Source organism: Microtus oregoni, unplaced genomic scaffold (genome assembly GCF_018167655.1).
Source record: "Microtus oregoni isolate MIOR12 unplaced genomic scaffold, Mior012 000019F_ref0000042, whole genome shotgun sequence".
NCBI lineage: Eukaryota > Metazoa > Chordata > Mammalia > Rodentia > Cricetidae > Microtus > Microtus oregoni.
The window spans coordinates 40913006-40931412 of NW_024543078.1; the positions used below are offsets into that span (position 1 = coordinate 40913006).

An 18407-nucleotide genomic window follows, 5' to 3' on the forward strand; every position below is an offset into this window, starting at 1 on the left:
CAAAGTTAAAGGTCCACAGATGCTATGGACTTGGTATTTCTTCAAGAAGTTGATATTTTATAAGTAGTTTATTCAGCTTGCCCCAGAGTGGGAGAAGGGCCTGTCTGCCACTTCCTCATCCCACAGAGTCCATGACCACCATAGTAGACTCTAGGAACACCTACTGTGTGTCATGGCCTCACAGCACAGCAGAGGGAAACCTGGGGGTAGGGGCTGGGAGAGTGGTCTACCAAGGCTTCCTCCTGAAAGTCTGGTGTAAGCAGAGTCCCCCAGGCTTTAGAATGTCTCTGGTACCAACACAGTACAGTGTGACAGACTCAGGAGGACCAGAGAAGGGTGAAGCTGTTCTGGGGTCTCAGTCCCACAGCAGTTGGAATACTTGGGACCACTTCTGCCCCTCTGTTCTCTGTGTTGTCCCAACTCAAAGTAGTTCTCTCCTGACACTGGCCCCAAGAGCTCAATGGGATTTGTGGATCATTGGGTCAGTCTGGTGAGTCTGGTGACTTGCCGAGCCCTGCCTGCATTCTTGAGCCCAGCACCAGGACCATGGTCTCTCCTTCTAAGCTGCCAGGAAGCACAGTACAGGACTTGCCTGGGCTCCACTTCTGGAGCTGGCTGACAGATAAAGGCAAGGCTAGACAGATGGGTAGATAGGTAGACGGCTGGTGGACGGCAGGGTGACTAGCTGGTTGGCTGGGTTGGTGTACCTACCCAAGACTACTGGTGTAGGTCTGGCCCAGGACACAATCTTCAGGAGGGGACAAGGGGTTGAACCAGAAGTTAGCGGAGCACTTGTTGGCAGTGGACTCAGAGGAAGATGAGCGCTCAAACCCGTAGTCACTGGGAAGGGAAAGCTGGGTTAAAAGGTGAGATTAGAGGAGACAGCTAGGGTGGAGAAACTTACACCACAGGTCTAGACATGCCTATCTGTGGGAACATGGGCGAATCCACAGGTTTGTGTCAGTCGGAGGAGAACAGATGAGACATACTAGCTTCATTCCGGAACAAGGAGGATGAAAATGAAGTGGAGCCTGGAGGTCTTTCTGGGGAAGTGAGTGATGCTCACAGGATGTAGGGGGATAAAGGGTGGCAAGGAGTGGCTCTACAGCCAGGGCCAATGGCCCTGGAAAGGGCACAGAGACCTGAATATAGAGTGCAGGGTAAGGGGGGGGGGGGGGACAGGCTTTGTGAATGTGTCTGAGTGGAATATAATCCTAGCGGGAGGAGAGGGACCAGGTGAACGGAGCTTGATCCCATGATGCTCGAAGGACAATGTGGCCTCCACCCCAGTTCTGGGAACAAGATCAACATGATATAAAGGGGCTGGAACAGCAGGGAGGGAGGGAGGGAGGCGCAGTGCCCACCAGAGGAAGTCAGAGTCCCGGCACTTGCACACACGTGATGTGAGTGCCGATGTGAAGCTCCTCCCCTTGACACACCAGGACGTGGGCTTTCTTTTCCGGTAACTTCTCTGCTGGCCCATGATGCAGTGATCACCCTGTAGCAAGAGCACCAGGGTGAGGAACCAGCAGAGGAAGGTGACAGCTACCACTGGCTTGTCCTGTTGTTCCTGCCCTGGTGGCAGCTGGGATGGGGCGTTTGCCCCCTTTGACAAACAGGAAAACTGAAGCATAAAAGAAGTTGACATGTCAGCCAACTGGCCCAGCTTCCCTCATCTTAAGCCATATGACTGGTCGTTGGTCACAGAACATCTGGGCCTACAGGGGCCAGGTGTGTGACCATCTGGGGATGAGCCATGACCAGAGGGCTCATGCGGACACACAATAGATTCCCAGGCTATGCTTGGAGTAGTACTGCCCATATCCCAATAACAAAGCCCCTTGTAGTGATGGGGCAGGACTGGAAGGAACTCCAAGTGCCATAGTGAATCAGGTCCTGGAACCTTTGCTAGGCTCATCTGAGCGCTCTCTTGTAAACCAGTTTCTGCACAGGGGCATTGAGCCACTAGTCAGGCCATTCTCCATGTGTGAACTCTCAATGTTGGATCTCCACTTCCAGAGATATCTGGCTGCTGGCTGACTTCAGCCACTGTCCCAGGTGGAGGCTCAGTCAGAGCCTGACCCCAGGCATCTCCCTTTAGGAAACTTCCAGCTTCTGATCTTCCTTGGCTACAAACCCCCTTGTTTTAGTGGCACGCAAGCGGCCTGCTCACATTCCCCAGGTACCCAGTAAAGTATCAGCTTCTCTTGTCCACCAGAGCTGATGTGGGGGTCTCATGTTCCGTTCAACCTGAATGTGAAGGTTAGACACTGATGGTGGATTGTGACATCGGATGGTCCTAGACCCTGACGTCAGATCGTCTTTGCCAATTTCCCCACAAGCAGTAAAGTCCCACATCCTGTCATGAGACCTCCATGCTGAGAGGGTAGGGCTCAGGCCCTGCAGACCCTTGGGTCATAAAGAGCCATAGATCAAGTAGTTATAGGCACAAGGATGGGCCAGAAAATCCTTGGGAGGGAAGATGCCCAGAGGTTGGCATCTGTGAGATTTCCTGGAGGAGGGAAGGGCCTTAGGACTGCAGGTTACCTGACCCACCTGGAGGTCAGTGAGGTCCCAGGAGCTGTAGTCATCCTCGCCACACTGTCGGGGGAAGGAGGGCCGAAAGTCCACCTTGACCAGCTCCCAGTCAGAGCGGAAGCTGATGTGACCAAAGACCCTGAGGGGAGGAAGAAGGAAGACCACTTTAGAGCGATCAGTCCCTGGTGTGCAGACTCAGGTTCCCTGTACTAGCACCAGTGAAACCTCTCCCGCCCCAGAAGATTCCGTGATGAAGTGTGCCCTCCCTGGCACCTGGCCTGATGTTATCATCCACAGGGGGTCGCTCTCTGTGGCTTGCTGATTGCACCAGCACAGGTCATCTGCCCAACTCATGCAACCCACTTCCTGACAGGAGCAGGCTCTTAGGTGGGCAGACTCCTTGCCTTCTTGGCTGCCCCAGGCCCTTCCTTCCATAAGCCTCCCACACCAGGCTTTGCACTTGGTCTGTGTGGGCTGGAGGCATGTCTAGTGTTAGCTGGGCTCTCCCTGCCTTTCTGCTGGCCTCTCTGGGTCTGCCATGTGGAACTGGGCTCCAAGCTGTTCACCCCAGGCAGAATTGGCACTCCAGAGAGATGACAAGTCAGTGTATGACTTGGACAGTGGGATGAAAGGGTCAGTGTGACAGTGCAGTGCATCCCACTGAGCAGAGGGAGGGACAGATACAGAAAAACCAGTGATGCATGGAGCCTAAGGATGCTCAGCTTGGTGAGCTGAGACCAGCGCCCCACACTGGCTTCTACTCCTCCCATCTACCTTCTCTGCAGACCATGGGTGGCCTTGTCTGGGGGCACCTGGTATTCCTCTCGTCGTGGCCCCCATTGTCGCCTTGACAGACAGCAGGAGAGGGGGGACCACATTTCTGTCCTCCCCTTTAGGGCTTACCACATCCTGTGAGGGATGCATGCCGATCACCCCAGACCTCTGAGAGGAAACAGGCTAAGGAAGGGACTCACCCAGGATGGCAATTCAGTACCTGGGCCTGGCAACTCACATTTGTGAGGCTTGGACTAAGATGCATAACTAATTAGCCTGAGTGTGACAGCCATGCAGCCCTCCTTATGGGAACGTCCCATACTCTGCATTCTGAGCTCAGACAGAGAAGCAGGCTGGTCCAGCTAATCCACTCTGTGCTTTTCAGTTCCTGTCTGCGAAGAAAGCCCAATCCTCAACTGCCACTGTGAATGTCTCTCATCTAGTTGAGCGGTCCTAGCAGGAGAGGTCAAAGGGCCAGTGGCTGCTTGACAGAGAGCAGGAAATGTGGGCCATACTATGAGGTGAACTGCTGGCTCCTCCATATATATGGCCCACAGCCCTTCCAGGCTGAGAGCCCTCACAGTACTGCCCAGGGCTGGGGGCCCCTCTGCCATATACCGTGCAGGGGGAGGCAACTGTGGGCAGCGCCGTGAACAATGTCCAGATAAAATGATTGTGGTCAGCTTAGATGTGACCTTTGGGTGGATGAGGATAAAGGTGCTGTATGGGCTGGGTCCTGGTCTAGGCTCAGATAGAAAAGCTTTTCTTTCTGCCAGCCCGTGTCTCCTCTGAGGCGTGTGAATGATCTCCGTGTCCACTGAAACTGGAAGCTGTTTGAAGACGTAGCTTGGTGAAAGGCTCCGTAGGAACCTTAGGGAGTTTTTTAGACACTTAAAACATGAATCGCCTGCCTGTGAACTTTGCTGCTTTCCCCGGATGAAACGCCATTTGCAGGGATGAAAGCTGCATTTGGGTGCAGGCCCAGATCTGAGGACCTTGGCTACACAAAGAACTAATGTCCCAAAGCAGCGACAAAATGCAGACTGCAAGATGAAGTGAGGGGAGAGGCAGAGCAGGGAGGTGCCCAGGGTGGAAGGTGTCTCCATGGTGGGGCCTGGCAGCAGAAGCTAAGACCCGGGAGCCATGCTGGCTTTCTGGAGCTCTGAGAGCCCTGTCAGGGCTGCCGCCTTTGCTGGCAGCCCCTCTTCCCGTTTTGTGGGTTCAGCCCTGCAAACTGTTCATCATCCTTGCAAAAAGACCAAGGACCAGGCTGAGTCTGCCGCAGCCAGGCTGCAGTCAGGTCAGGGAGCTAGACTTCCCCAAACGCTTCTCTTGATACGCACCAAGTGTCAAGTCTGTGACCTCCCTTCCTGCCTCAAGCCACAGCCTTCAAGCGGATGGCCCACAGAATGAGGCACGAGCCCTTGCAGGGCTTTGGCAGGTCATAGCATCATGGAGGATCTGACCAGGAACAACCTGCCTACCCCCCAGGCAGCTAGGTAGAGGGAGACCTGAACCAGCTCAGCCTTCCATGCCTGGTGTTCAGCTGTTCGAGGATGCGCACACCACCTTTGCCCTGGCTTTCCCCTGGTCACCCAGGAAGGAGGCTGTGAGGCCAGCACCACAGTGGGCTTCCTCATGGCAGTCTGACTGCGGGGGAGAGACTCCATCTGCTCCTGAGGATTCATGGACATTCTGTAGGGATTCCCTAGGGCTATGGACACTCCACGAGGCACTGGGATGCTCTGTGGGTTCCATAGAGGTCATGGATGCTCCAGGGGATTCCATAGACCCTTCATAGAACTCTATGGATGTTCCCTGGGACCCTGAGTCAGGAGAAGCATGCAGGCCAAATCCCCACCCCCTCCCAAGCTTTCTTCTTGACAGTCACTGGCCAGTGAGGGCAGCAGATGCTCCTGGGCCAACAGTCCCTGGTCCCTGGTAGGGGTGACTTAGCCTGGCCATCTCTGACAGCCCTCCTTAGCTCCTTGGTGACAGTCTCTGGTCCCTGGTAGGGGTCACTTAGCCTGGCCATCTCTGACAGCTCTCCTTAGCTCCTTGGTGACAGTCTCTGGTCCCTGGTAGGGGTCACTTAGCCTGGCCATCTCTGACAGTCCTCCTTAGCTCCTTGGTGACAGTCTCTGGACTCTGGTAGGGGTCACTTAGCCTGGCCATCTCTGACAGCCCTCCTTAGCTGCTGGCATGTGGAGGTTGTCACTGTATCCTTGTCACCCATATGTCTGCTGTTGTGGCTTCACCGAGAGCTTGTTTATTGAGCTCCGACCACACATCAGGTGCTGTCCAGCCAGGCACATTAGTGACGTAGACTGAAGGACACCTCCTCCCCAGAATCTCAGGAGGGTCAGGTAGGCAAGGCCACACACTGGGTAGAGCCCAGACAGGCACGGAGCTCTTGAGAAGGTGAGGACAAGGCCACTGTCCTGGCAGGTAGGAGGAATGTGTAGCTTCCTGAAAGGGTGCAAGGCTTGCTTCATGTCCCTCTGTCCCATTCCATCCATCATCCACCTTCTGTTCGTCCCCAGGAGGCTGCCCCCACCCCTGGCCTAGTTAGAGCTCATTTCCCAGTGCCCTAAAAGTCACATGTCACCCAGTCTGATGTCCTGTGCAGTCCCTATCCATCTTGGTGGGGAGCCGGGAACACAATGACAGTTTCTAAATAAGAAGTTAAGGTTTCTTTGTCGGTCCTCAGAGGCCCCTAAGTCCATGGTATGTTTTCTAACTAGCTCTCCTGGGACCTCAGGGTCAGCATACAATAGGTGCTCAATAAATGCACTTTATACATTAGATGGGCTGCAAGATTTCTGAAGGGGCAGACCCCTCTCCCCCACCCTAATGGCCTAGCCTCAGCTCTGCTGTGCTCAGTGCTTCCTGTTCTGTAGGGACAGCTTGGCATACAGAGCTGATCCTGAAGTGTCCATCTGAGCTCAGAGTCACAGTCGTGACCCCATTGGACACGGGGAGACTCATGATCATCCAACATGGGTGAGTATGAAGGAATGGGAGATAGTCAGGCTCTCTCAGGGCTCCTCCGCATGGACATCTGTGGGAGTATCCTGTGAGCTCATAGAAGACAAAGGCAGGGTGCGAACCACTAAGAGCCCAGCTGGCCTTTCATGCCCACACCACAGACAGCAAGGCCACACCTGCAAGGATGCCAGAGCCAACTCTAGGCTGAGTGTGAGGTCACCCTGTCTGATTGACCAGTCTATGGAATGGGGGATGGCCTGACCACTTGGGGCCAGCATCAAATAAGGCTCCCATTGCATAACCCTATTGTGCCACATGGCCAGGAAAAGTACTGTTCTCACTACTGCCAGCTGGAAAGAATGCACTGGCCAGGGACAAGCCTATGAAGCTTTGTTCCCCTCCTGGTCCATCAGTGTTGCTGGGCAGGGATGGAGAGCCCTACCTGCCGGCCAGGATGAGAAGAGGAGTCACCAGTTTGGAACAGGGAGATGACAGGCATACAAGAAGCAGGGACCCAGTCTGAGGCCACCTCAGAATGACCAGACCCAGCCTGCCTGGGGTGGCTCTGACCTGAGTCTTCCTCCCACCTTCCTGTTTCACTCACGTCATGACCAGCGTCTCGTCCCCTGGCTCACTCAGAAGTCCATCCACGAACACGGAGGTGCTGGTGAAGTTGTGTGTGCTCCAGGTGTGGCCCTCATCCACGCTGAACCTGTGGAAGGCCACCAGTGTTCACAGAGCGTGAGATTACTCCTTTCTTTGACTCTCTCCTCTCAGGCCTGACTTGTATCCAGCAGAGGCCAGCTCTGGGACCATCGCCACACCCAGGCCGTAGCTGAACCGTAGCCTCCCTCTCTCAGGTGAAACGGCAGCAGATGCCTGCCAGCACCAGGTGGCATCCCTGACTAATTAGCAATGGGATGGCCTGCTGCCCTAGACATATTGTCGGGATACCACACAGGCCTGTTTCTATGAATAGCGGGCACATTTGAACCTTGGAAACACCCAGTAATGCATGCAATAGGAACCCAACTCAGGTTCCTGGGTCAGTGACGTGATCAATATTACAGGGATGTTAAATCCCAAGATATACAGCTCTTTTTCAGACCGCAGTGACACCGACTGCCTGGCAGTTGCCCAACTCTGCCTCCTAAATACCAATGTTACCCTGCCCTCAATTTAGCTCACTCCTTTCTGGGTACCCACTGGCTCCCTTGTTTGTACACCCTGGCCCCAATTCTCTACTAACAGGTTCTTGTTGATACTTAGGGTGCCTTCCTGGACTCCTCAGCCCTCAGCCCTCTTCATGTTACCCTGACTAGTCTTTGTAGTCTCTGCTCGGCCTGGGAGTAATATGGGTCCTTCTCTGGGGCACCTCAAGGAGGTTGGAAGGTGTGGGTCATTCCAGTGTTAGGCTCCCAGGGAACTGTTCTAGAATGCTAAGTGCCCTCTGCCCATGATCTCACTTGAGGATCTTCAGGGGGATGGATGTGTCCTTGATGGCAGCAATGACACCGCCGTGGTCCAGGTAGAGGACATGGTGTTCTTCCTCGAAGACCTGTGGGGGTGATACAGACTCACAGGTGAGACCCCAGCAAGGGCAGCAGAGCCTGGCCAGGAGGGGATGCCAGCTCTCTAAACTCCCATTTCCACCCATGGTTTAGTGCACGAGGAAGGAGTGGGGCTTGGGGACAGTGGCAATTTATCTACCCTTGGGGACAGGGAAAACTATGGTGTGCTCTCTCAGAATCCTGCCCTCAGGGCCTCGGCTCAGCAAATGGCCCAGCAATAGGAAACACAGTGTACTCAGAGGTGAGTTCAGGGTGAACCCCAGGCCAATGCGGGGTGCAGTGACAGAGCCTGGCTCCTTGATACCTCTGATACCTGGATGTGGCCACACTTTGGCTCCCCACAGTCTGGATCATCTTCCATTACAGTCAGGAAGCTACTGGGAGACAGATGACTTTGAGCCCTCTGGGGCCATCTCAGTGGAGGTCTGAGCTGGGTACCCAGGACTCTGGCATGTCAACGAATACATAAATGAAAGGCCACCATATGGATGAATTAGTGAATGAATGCTCTGAGGATAAAGGAATGAATGGCCACTGAGCATTTTGGGGGGAGGTAAAGGCATCTTGACAAGGGCCACCTAGGAGGGACAGCTCTGTTGGTCACAGCCACATGCTGATATCCAGGGGCAAGTGCTATCTTACAGATAGGAAGCTGGGTCCACAGTAGTAAGGCTATGCCAAGACCTCACAGCTGGGAGTGGCAGAGCCAGGTGCGGGCCTCAGTCACTCCAGGACACTAGGCCTTACGAGTCCTTCAGTAGACTGGCATGTATGGGCTGCAGAGCATGTACCCCGTGATCAGGGGCCCTGGCTGGAGTGGGAGAGGTCCTGACTCCAGGAAACTAGGCCCAACAGTAAGTTGGTCAGGAACAATATCAGAAAGCTGTTGAGGAAGCCTCAGAGAGTGTCTACGCTGTGGCTCTCTGGTGTGGGAAGTTCTTCTGTAGATGCGTTGTTTTTATTGGTTAATGAATAAAGTTGTTTCAGCCAGTGGCTTAGCAGAATTGAGCTAGGCGGGAAAACTAAACTGAATGCTGGGAGAAAGAAGGCAGAGTCAGTGAGACGCCATGTAGCAGCCAGAGGAGAAAGATGCAAGCCACCATTCGAACCTTGCCGGTAGGCCACGAGCCTCATAGTAAAAATACAATACTAAAAATGGGTTAATTTAAAATATAAGAGCTATCTAGCAATATGCTTAAACTATTGGCCAAGCAATGTTTTAATTAATACAATTTTGTGTAATTATTTCAGGTCTGAGCATCCAGGAAAAAAAAATGAGTGGCCTCATAATACAGCTCCCTGTACCCTAAGCAGCCCCTGGCATGCAGAGCTGAGAGGGGGCACAGACCCATCCCTGGCTCAGCCTTTCTTTGTTCCCCTCAGAGTCCTAGCAGGGACTTAGAGCACTGTTAATGAGGTCTTTGATCATTCCAGGGAGCTCATGCCCTTTATTATCTAAGTTTTGAGATAAGATCTTGCTCTGCCAACTGGGCGGGCCTTGAACCTGCATAAGAACCTCCTCCTTCCACCTTGCAGATGCTGGGGTTGCAGTGAGCACCACCAGGCCTGGCTGGTGGCTCCTGGCTTAAGGCTTATGTCACTCCAGGACCCTCTGACCCATCTCTATCTGCCAGTGCCTCGTTGGCCAGGGAGGAAACACCAGAGCAGCCCTGAGTGCTCTACTGGTCTGGAGCTGTTGATACGTCAGTCCTCTCCCTGACTATAACTGCCTCCAACCTCTGTACACATCTGTTCCTCCCTGACACACATGCATGTGCATGTGTACACATGTGCACACAACTGCTGCTCCATCAGGCATCTCACCTGTGAGCCCTACCCAGTAACCCTGGTCCCAAGGCCTCCAAGGGAAACCTAAGCTAATGGTTTCACAGAAGTGACCCCTCACATGTCTGTTGAGTGAGGAAGTCCTTCAATGCTGCCGTTGGTGAAGGTGGACAGACGGTGACCTTTAATAACCCTACAGTGGTTCACTGGCTTTGGCGAACTAGAAATATTTAATGCAATAAATCTCCCCTGCCCTTTGCAGATGTCTTGCTTGGTGCATCTTATTAAACCAGCAGCGGCTTTGGCCTTTGATGTAGGTGAGCTTTGTGTGTCGTGGTGAGTGTTTGGTGCCTCCCAGGAAGGTGACTTACATGGTCAGGCATGAGGGAGATGACCTGGAAGAGGACTCTCTGTCTGCAAGCAGTTGGACTCTGATGCTCAGGCCATCTTCTCAAGTGCTTACAGCCAGATCACCTCTCTGGGAAGTTGGCAGACTAACTCAGCCAGGACCCCACCCACCCCAGAAGGCAGCCAGTGTCTGTCTCACAGGGCAGGGCCCTCCTGAGGCACCCCTTGGGGTAGAAACCCACAGCTTCTATGTGTCATGGGCTCTGTGGGGCCTGTCAGGCCTCTTGTTGGTGTCCTCATTGTTCTGTGCTAAGGGCTGATGGCAGCCAGTATCCCTCTAACCAGTGGCTATGACATCCACGTGGAGCTGGGGGTTGGAGCCGCACAGGTCCTGCTACTGGGGGGATGGCTCCCACAGGCAGGCTTTCCTCATTCTCTTTCCTTCCTTTGCTATGTTGCGCCACACCCCTCATCACAGCAACACACGGGACATCCTCCAGGGTCCTATACCTCCCTTTTTCACATCCTCTTCTTCTGTTTATGTCTCCACTGCTCTAACCTCTTGGCCCGAAGGAGCTTGAAGCCAAGCAGGAGGGGTCAATGTGGACTTCAGTCCCCTTCCCCGGATGTCCCCGGGAACACATCTGGCTGTGAAGTGCTTCTAGGATGTATAATACTCAGCAGAAGCCACAAAGCATTGACCCCACCCCCGACTAGCCCCGTCCCCAAAGGTCCTAGCCCTCAGTAGAGGCCTCGGCTGCTTCTGAGGCTGGTAGTCAGGGGCAGACATCTCACTCAGGACTCTAGAGAGTTCCCGTGAAAGAAGGGGCATAGAACAGAGAGAGCCCTGGAAAGTCGACGAACACCAGGTACCACTGGCATCTTACCTGCCGCCAGGTGTGCCCACAGTCAGATGTGATGTACATTTCCTCTTTATACTCCACCAGCTGCGAGCCCAGGTTACCTGGGTCAACAGAAAAGGTTGCACTGCTCTAAGACCGGGCAGATCCTCTGATGGAGATCTGAAGGACCCCAGAAAGGGAAACTGCCGAGGCCTGCATTTCAACCATAATCACCTACAGCAGGCCCTGGCTGGCTTCCTTTCCAGACAGTGGCCCAGTGTGGCTGCTGGGCTTGAGCTGGTCCCCTCGGGGTAGAAAGAGCTCAACCCAGCGGAGTCCAGCACAAGAGGCTCCAGCCTAGCTCCAAGGTGAACAGGCTCATGTGCTTCAGAATGCCCACAGGTGTTACTTGAGGGTAAAATGTGTAATGGTGGCCGGGGTCAGGCTGAAGGACATGAGCCAGGTGGGGCAGCACAGGCTTGTGGTCCCTGAGAGATGAGAGGACTGCATGAGTATCTGGGGACAGTGTCCTGGAAGTCACGTACATGGGAAAAAGGCAAGCACACAGCAGCTGCACATTCAGTTCCTGTATAGGGGACAGTCGCGATGTGCGGGAGATAAAGCAGGCACCCGGGACTGAGCCCTAGCCTAGAGACATCTAGGTAGACAGCATCCCATCCAAGACGCTGCCAGTCCAGAGCAGAGATGCTCTGCTTCATGTGGGCTGCTATGGAAGCCATGAGGCTTCAAGTGAGGAGCATAACCTGTAGGTTCACAGCACGGGACACATATGGCTTCACAAACTAGGCCTGGATTCCCCAGAATTGCACCATGGCCTGGAGTACAGGAGCTTTCTGATGGACCAGCTGGCTGTGTCAGGATAAACCATCAGCCACATGACTGCCCACCCCTCCATTCATTCATCCATTCAATATATATCCATCTACCTACAAGTCTATCCATCATCCATCATCCATCCATCCATCCATCCATCCATCCGTCCATCCGTCCGTCCGTCTATCCATCATCCATCCATCCATCATCCATCCATTCATCCGTCTATCCATCATCCATCCATCCATCCATCCACTTGCCTGTCTATATGCTCATCTACCCATGCATGAATCCACTCATTTATCTAGCCCTCCCTCCATCCATCCCACATCCACCATTAGGGTTTCCAGGGGACTTCTGTCTCCTGAGAGGAGATACGCTGCCTCTGATGGACACACCAAGGCCCCAGACTCGTGACCTTCAGTTCCCATCCCTGAGATAGGAGCTTCCCTCAGGCTGTAAAGGCCACTGTAGCTACCTACCTGCACCCATGATGAGGCCAGGAGCCGTGTCCTTGGTGTGCACCGTGCCTGAAACGTAGGGGTTATCTGCCCAGCGCAGGTGTAGATGCAGGTGGCAGTCCGGCTGGGGAGGAAAGAAGGAAGGATGGTCGGCAGGTGAGAGCATCCTAGGAAAACCAGTTCTGCAGCCAGATCTGCCCTGTGGCCTTCATCAGCCAAGGCTGGGTAGGGGTGCCTTGGAAGAATGGACAGAGTGTGGGAAGCTGTGCTCGCTCGGCTGCTGGGTGATGGATGCAAAGGATAGGGATGACATCAGCAAGAGTTACCTGGGACCTAGGGAACTAAGCAGTGCAGAAGGGACCAGTTAGACATAATCTGCTGGAAAAAAGAGACTCAAGGTCTGAGAGAGGGCCTCCAGGTAGCTGCAACTTCCCCAAGGAAGGGGCCTTGTGGCCCGGATTCCCCTCAGGATGGGCTTCCCTACATGACCACTACATGGGTTGCTGGGCCAGAAAATGTGTGTGATACTTGGGGCCTGTGCAGCCCCAGCTCTCATTCATGTATTCATCCATCCATCTATTCATTCATTCTTCCATCCATAACCTTTACTCGGCACCTTGGTTTGATGCTCAATTCCTAGGCTTCCCATAGTCCCGGCCTGACATGCCTGCCCAGGCTCTGCAAGGGTCAAAGGTGGAAGATCTTCTGAAGCTGCCCAGAGTGGGACTAGGAGACAAGCAGGACCCCCAAGGAACTTGTACATCAATCCCGGGGAGGTGGCTGGCAGGTGAGTTATCCATTTCTAGCCCTCTCACATGTGGGAGCTAGCAGAACCTCCACATAACTGTACAGCAACTCAACCTTAGATCATTGGGTATGCAGAAGGAAGCAGCAGCCCCAGCCCCAGCTCTGTCTAGAAGTATTTTTGACATGTTGGAGCTTCTGAATACATAGGTTTCTTCCTATTAGAATCCAGACACCAGCAGATTCAAACCTATTTCCTAGTTGAAATTCAACCTGCTTGGAGAGATCTAACCAGGGATGGGGAGACGGTGCGGTGGGTAAAGCACTTGTGTGTCGATCCCTGGCATGCCCACCAAGGTCAGGCACAGCTGCGTGTATGTCTGAAGTCCTAGCGTAAGGGGGTGGAGACAGGTGGATCCTAGGAGTCTGATGGCCAGCCAGTCTAACCAATTGTTGACCTCCCATCTCAAAACATAAGGCCAAAACAGAGGAAGGCATCCCAGACATCCCTTAGTACATGGTTTTGACATGTGCTTATATAAATGTGCACTCACATGCTATCTCTCTCTCTCTCTCTCTCTCTCTCTCTCTCTCTCACACACACACACACACACACACACACACACACACACTAAGAGATCTGATTAACCTTTCTGTTATATAGGTGTATCTATTTCCCCATAGCTGGAAGGAGACATCCTACACCAAGCCAATCAGAGACCTGGGAGCCAACGCATGACCAGAAGAACAAGCAGAAAGGCAGCAGAGAAGCACCATTAGCCTGTCCCTGGCTCAAGGACAGCATCATCACATGTGCAAAGACCATGACAAAGACCCCAGCTGGTCCTGGGTGGCATGACTCCCAGGAACCTTGTCCCTGCTATCTGAACTGTGAGCCCTGAGTGGCTGAGAGGATGACACTGTCAGGCTTAGAGGCCTGGACTTAGTCACCAGTCAGTCTATGTTGTGCCTCTCTGGATGGAGGCTACAGGCATTCAGGTGGGAACCAGGGCTTCGGACTGTCATTGATGTATCTGTGGCCCACTGGCTTCCAGGTACTTTGCTTTGGTCCCCAGTGCAATCTCCGCCTGCCTGGGCAGCTTGGCCACTTTCCTCTCCTGCCACCATCCCCCTGCTCCGGGACGCAAAATCTCACAGAGGCTTCCTCCTCACTGAGCTGAGTAATTGCAGACAAGAACCTTCTCTTAGTGGAAAGTTGCCTGGGCAGATTAATGTGGCTTAACTTTCCCAAAGATGATGCGAAACCAGCCTGTCACAGCAGCTCTGAACCCAAGAGGGTTTTTATAATTGGCAGACAATTCATTCCTCATGCAGGTGGGCAGGGGCTGTGAGCCTTCCCCATCTACAGTGTGGTCTGGAGAAGAGCCTTGAGAGTGGAGTGGAACAGAACTCAGGACATAGTGCCCATGCCTGTGCAGGCAAAGCTGCTCCTTAGGGCAGCTCACACTCGGTGGCCACCTGGTGACTGTGGAAAATGCTGCCTTTATCAGCTCCTGACACTCTATACACTTCCTCTATCACACCCCAGCCCCCAGCAACATTCAGCGATGCTCAGAAGCAGGCTTGGAAGATTCTGCTCCTACTGTTCCTTGGATCTCTGCTAGCACCATGCATGGGGTCACACTGGCACTTAGCCTGGAGCCGGCGTTGAAAGAAGTCAGTGGCTCCCTGGCCTGGAGCCATCTGGATAGGCCTGTGGAGCTGAGAATGAGTGAGGGACTAGGGTTTGGGGCAGTTTCTCACACTGTAATTTCATGGAAAAGAATGATGTCCATGTTTCCCTCTGGGTGCATCCCTATGCCTAGCAGAACCTGGTGGCTTGCATGTCTCGAGTGTACCCTAGCAGTGGCATCTGCGCCACTCTCTTGGAGGTGTGTGACAGGGCAGGGTACCTACCGGCTGGCAGTTGGTGGGCTTCCCATTCATGTCGGTGCTGGGTGGCCTCAGGTAATCCCAGTCACGGCCCTTGTTATAGGTTATGAGTGTTGTCACCTTGCCATCCACTTTCTGGTTTGCCAAGAAGACTCCCTTCACACCTCTGACCTGAGGAGACACAAGAAGGACCATAAGGCCCCACACAGATCACCCAGAACCACAGTAGCCAGGCACTGTCCCCTACTGAGGATGCTGCATATGGCTTTGCTTCACCCTGGGTGCAGCCTGACACATGGAGACTGGTCCCAGGTTGGCATGGAAGAGCACTGTCTACTCCAGGTCAGGGGATCTGTATGACTGAACTATTTGCTAAGGACCTCTGGCCACCAGATACCAGGGAGGACCCTGGTCCCCTCACCAACCAATGTATCTCATGAAAGGACCCCCCCTTCACCATCCCACTCCGGATCCCAGGATCCCTTCACTTGCTGGGTCTATTAGACCTGCAGGGCAGGTCTTGGGCCACAGCAAACACTCCTCGGCTTTCCTTGGGGGCCCCACAGCCCAAAAGAAAGCAATGGGAAGGTCTCTGTTTATCCTGGCATGCACTGACAGGACTTCATTTGGCTTTCATTTCCTTTTCTCAAGGGGCCTTATGCCAGCTGAGGTTGCAACATCCAAGTGTGGCCACTGCGTTGATTCATAAGAAAGTACAAGAGCTGGGCATTTCATCACATTAAACTCAGCGGTGCCCTTGCAGGAACATCCTATTCTTCAAGCCCCTTATTGGCAAAGACTTAAAGTCACATTCACTGAGCACTTCTAGGGTAGTGAGGCAGGCGCAGGCATGCTTCTTCATTTAAGCCTCACAGCCGAGGTATCTCCACCCCCTGTAAATCAGAGGTCTGAAGTTTTCCTCTTATTACATTAGTATGAGTTAAAAAATAACTTTAAAAATCCCTGTCTAAATTTTATCAGCTCAAAGGCTGCAAATCTTATTGAACAGGTATAATTATACACACTGACCTGTGAAACCAGAGAGTGAGCTATGCAGAGTGAGCTATGGGCTTCTGAACTACAATGTGAGATCAATTAGGGTGATTAGGAAGGACACGCCAGTTAAAAACAGAGACCAAGAAGGAAACACAGGAGCCCCACTGCCAGGTGACCTTGCCATCCATCAGGGAACGCCCCCTGGTGCCACGGGTGGTAATGATTGCTTGTTTCCAGGGCTATGCTCTCTGACTCCCTTCCCAGTTCAGGATGGGCAGCCCAGCCATTTTCTAAGTCTGTAGAGCCTGGGCCCACGTCGTTCTGCCATGCGTCCCTCTGTCCCTGCAGTCAGTGTTGCTGTGTTTCTGCTGTTAGCACATTCTCAGAACTCCAGTGTCTCTCCTGCCAACGTTATCAAGATTCACTGCACTGGACCGTCTGTTCCTCCGCGGAGGCAGACACATCTCTGGAAGTATGTGGACAGTCTCCTGTGACACACTGTTTGATCACGTGATCCACAAAGCGGGGCGATTTGGCCTGTGACACTCTGTGACACCCTGAGCCATCTTCCTAACTCTAACATAGACAGCAGCTTAGAAAAATTCTGTCAGAACTCAATAGGACCCAAAGAGGCCACACAACCAGGGGACACGCAGATTAAACACCCCGTGACTCAACAGAGGACATCTTGGACATGCTGCTGGCTTTCTAGTGACCATGATAGTAACTATACTGGCCACGTGCAGGAGATTCACATGCTGGCTTGATGGAGGAAGGTCATTGGTTAATTAATAAAGAAACTGCCTTGGCCCATTTGATAGGCCAGCCCTTAGGTGGGTGGAGTAAACAGAACAGAATGCTGGGAGGAAGAAGAAGTGAGCTAAGACACCAAGCTTCTGCTCTGCAGGGCAGACGCGATGAAGCTCCGACCCAGGATAGATGGACGTAGGCTAGAATCTTCCTGGTAAGGGCACCTCGTGGTGCTACACACATTAATAGAAATGGGCCAAGCAGTGTTTATATGAATACAGTTTGTGTGTCGTTATTTTGGGGCATAAGCTAGCCAGGCGGCCAGGAGCTGGGTGGCAGGAATGCAGCCTGCAGCTCCTACTACACCGGCTACAAAGACAAGCCCTTCCCATCCACCATTCCCAATCCTGGAGTAGGTGGCGCTGGGAACATGGAGTGTTGTTGGATGGAGCCCTGCTGTTCCCTAAGGAAAGCATCCCTGAGTCCTTGCAGTAGCCCTAAAAGAGGGTGTTGTCAGTTTCAACGAAGTGCCTCAGAGCCCAGAAACCAAGCCCAGAGAGGTTAAGTCACCTGCCCAGGACAGCTCAGCACAGCACAGCACAGCACAGCAGACACATACCAGAGCCTAAATAGGAGCCCAGGCAATACAGGGCCAGAGCTGGTCCTCTCGCTACCCCATTGGTTGAAGTTAGAGAGGATAAGTCACTTCAGAGGCAGTGGATGCTGTCTTTTAACTGCTCCATGTCCCCAGGCTCTCCCTGGCAGTCCCCAGGCTTCCTCACCTAGCTGACTCCTGCTCTGCACCATCTCAGGGCTGCACACCACCTCCTCCAGGAGGCCCACCTTGACTCCCACCTAGATTTGTGAAAAGGCATTGCACTGTGGAGCACTGATAGTGGGGGCTTAAGGACACTGCCAGGAGACATCTTCTTTGTGGGGGCAGGGGTCTGGAGGATGGGCAGCCTGTGAGGAATCCTTGCCAGTGACTTGCAGTATGAGCATGGCCTATCTATGGAGAGCGTAGACAGCACCTCCCCCACCGGACCTGTCCATGTCCCATCGATCACTGCTCAGCTTGGCCTGGGGCCACAGCCGCACCTCTGAGTGCTCCAGTGCACAGATGTGGCCAGAGACATCCTGAGCACTAGGGGAGGCCCGCAGGATAGCCCTGTCCCTCTGCGGCCCAGCTGGGAGGTAGCACTGACAAATGGGCTCTCCTTGCAAACAAACGATTACATTCATCATTTTGCTGGGAATAATGGCCCCACATTGCTGCTGACAGCAGGAGATACATGGAGGTTCGCTCCACCTGGGAGGTCCCCTCCCAACCACAGGGACAAAGCCCATTGTCTGCCTGTTGCTGTCTCCACTGGCCTGGGGCAGATGTGAGAGAAGATCTTGGCGGACAGTGTGGCCAGGCAGGTTCTGAGTTCTCTGCTCAGATCTGGTCTGTCTCGGAAGGACGGTGGCGGTGGGGGGCGGGGGTGAGTGGTGGTCTGCTGAGCCATAGAATCCACAAGAGAAAAGAGAGAATTGTGAGTGGCCTGTCCAGGCCGGGCCCATGTCAGGTGCTTAATGGACTTTTTGTGTGTTGGACCTGAGGACCAGGCCACGCTCACTAGTGGAGAGCATTGACGTGGATTCCAGAAGCTTGGATCAGGGCCTTGGCGTGAGTGAGGCCAGGACCTCTGCTAAGGTGTGGCAGGGACAGACATCTCAGGCAGGTAGGGGCAAGGTCATGTCAGAACGGGTCAGGCTGGACAATCGGGACAATGGATGTGGAGGGGTGAGGACTGGCAGGAGGGGTGGTCCAGAAGTGACAGACTCCATTTCTCAGGACATGGAGAAGAAAGAGGAGCCGTGGGGCAGGAGAAGGGGAACAG

General features: G+C 53.6%; 1 protein-coding gene across 1 annotated transcript in view; it reads right to left on the bottom strand.

Annotated features, from left to right (window-relative positions):
• The window catches only part of LOC121459795 (VPS10 domain-containing receptor SorCS2), a 220149-nt gene that overhangs the window by 21953 nt on the left and 179789 nt on the right, over positions 1-18407 (bottom strand). The window contains exons 9-16 of the mRNA XM_041669802.1: positions 14803-14949; positions 12163-12265; positions 10892-10968; positions 7767-7858; positions 6905-7012; positions 2557-2677; positions 1365-1498; positions 712-840 (exon numbers count right to left, since the gene is read on the bottom strand). Coding sequence (XP_041525736.1) covers positions 712-840; positions 1365-1498; positions 2557-2677; positions 6905-7012; positions 7767-7858; positions 10892-10968; positions 12163-12265; positions 14803-14949 — 911 coding nt within the window. The remainder of the gene's footprint in view (positions 1-711; positions 841-1364; positions 1499-2556; positions 2678-6904; positions 7013-7766; positions 7859-10891; positions 10969-12162; positions 12266-14802; positions 14950-18407) is intronic.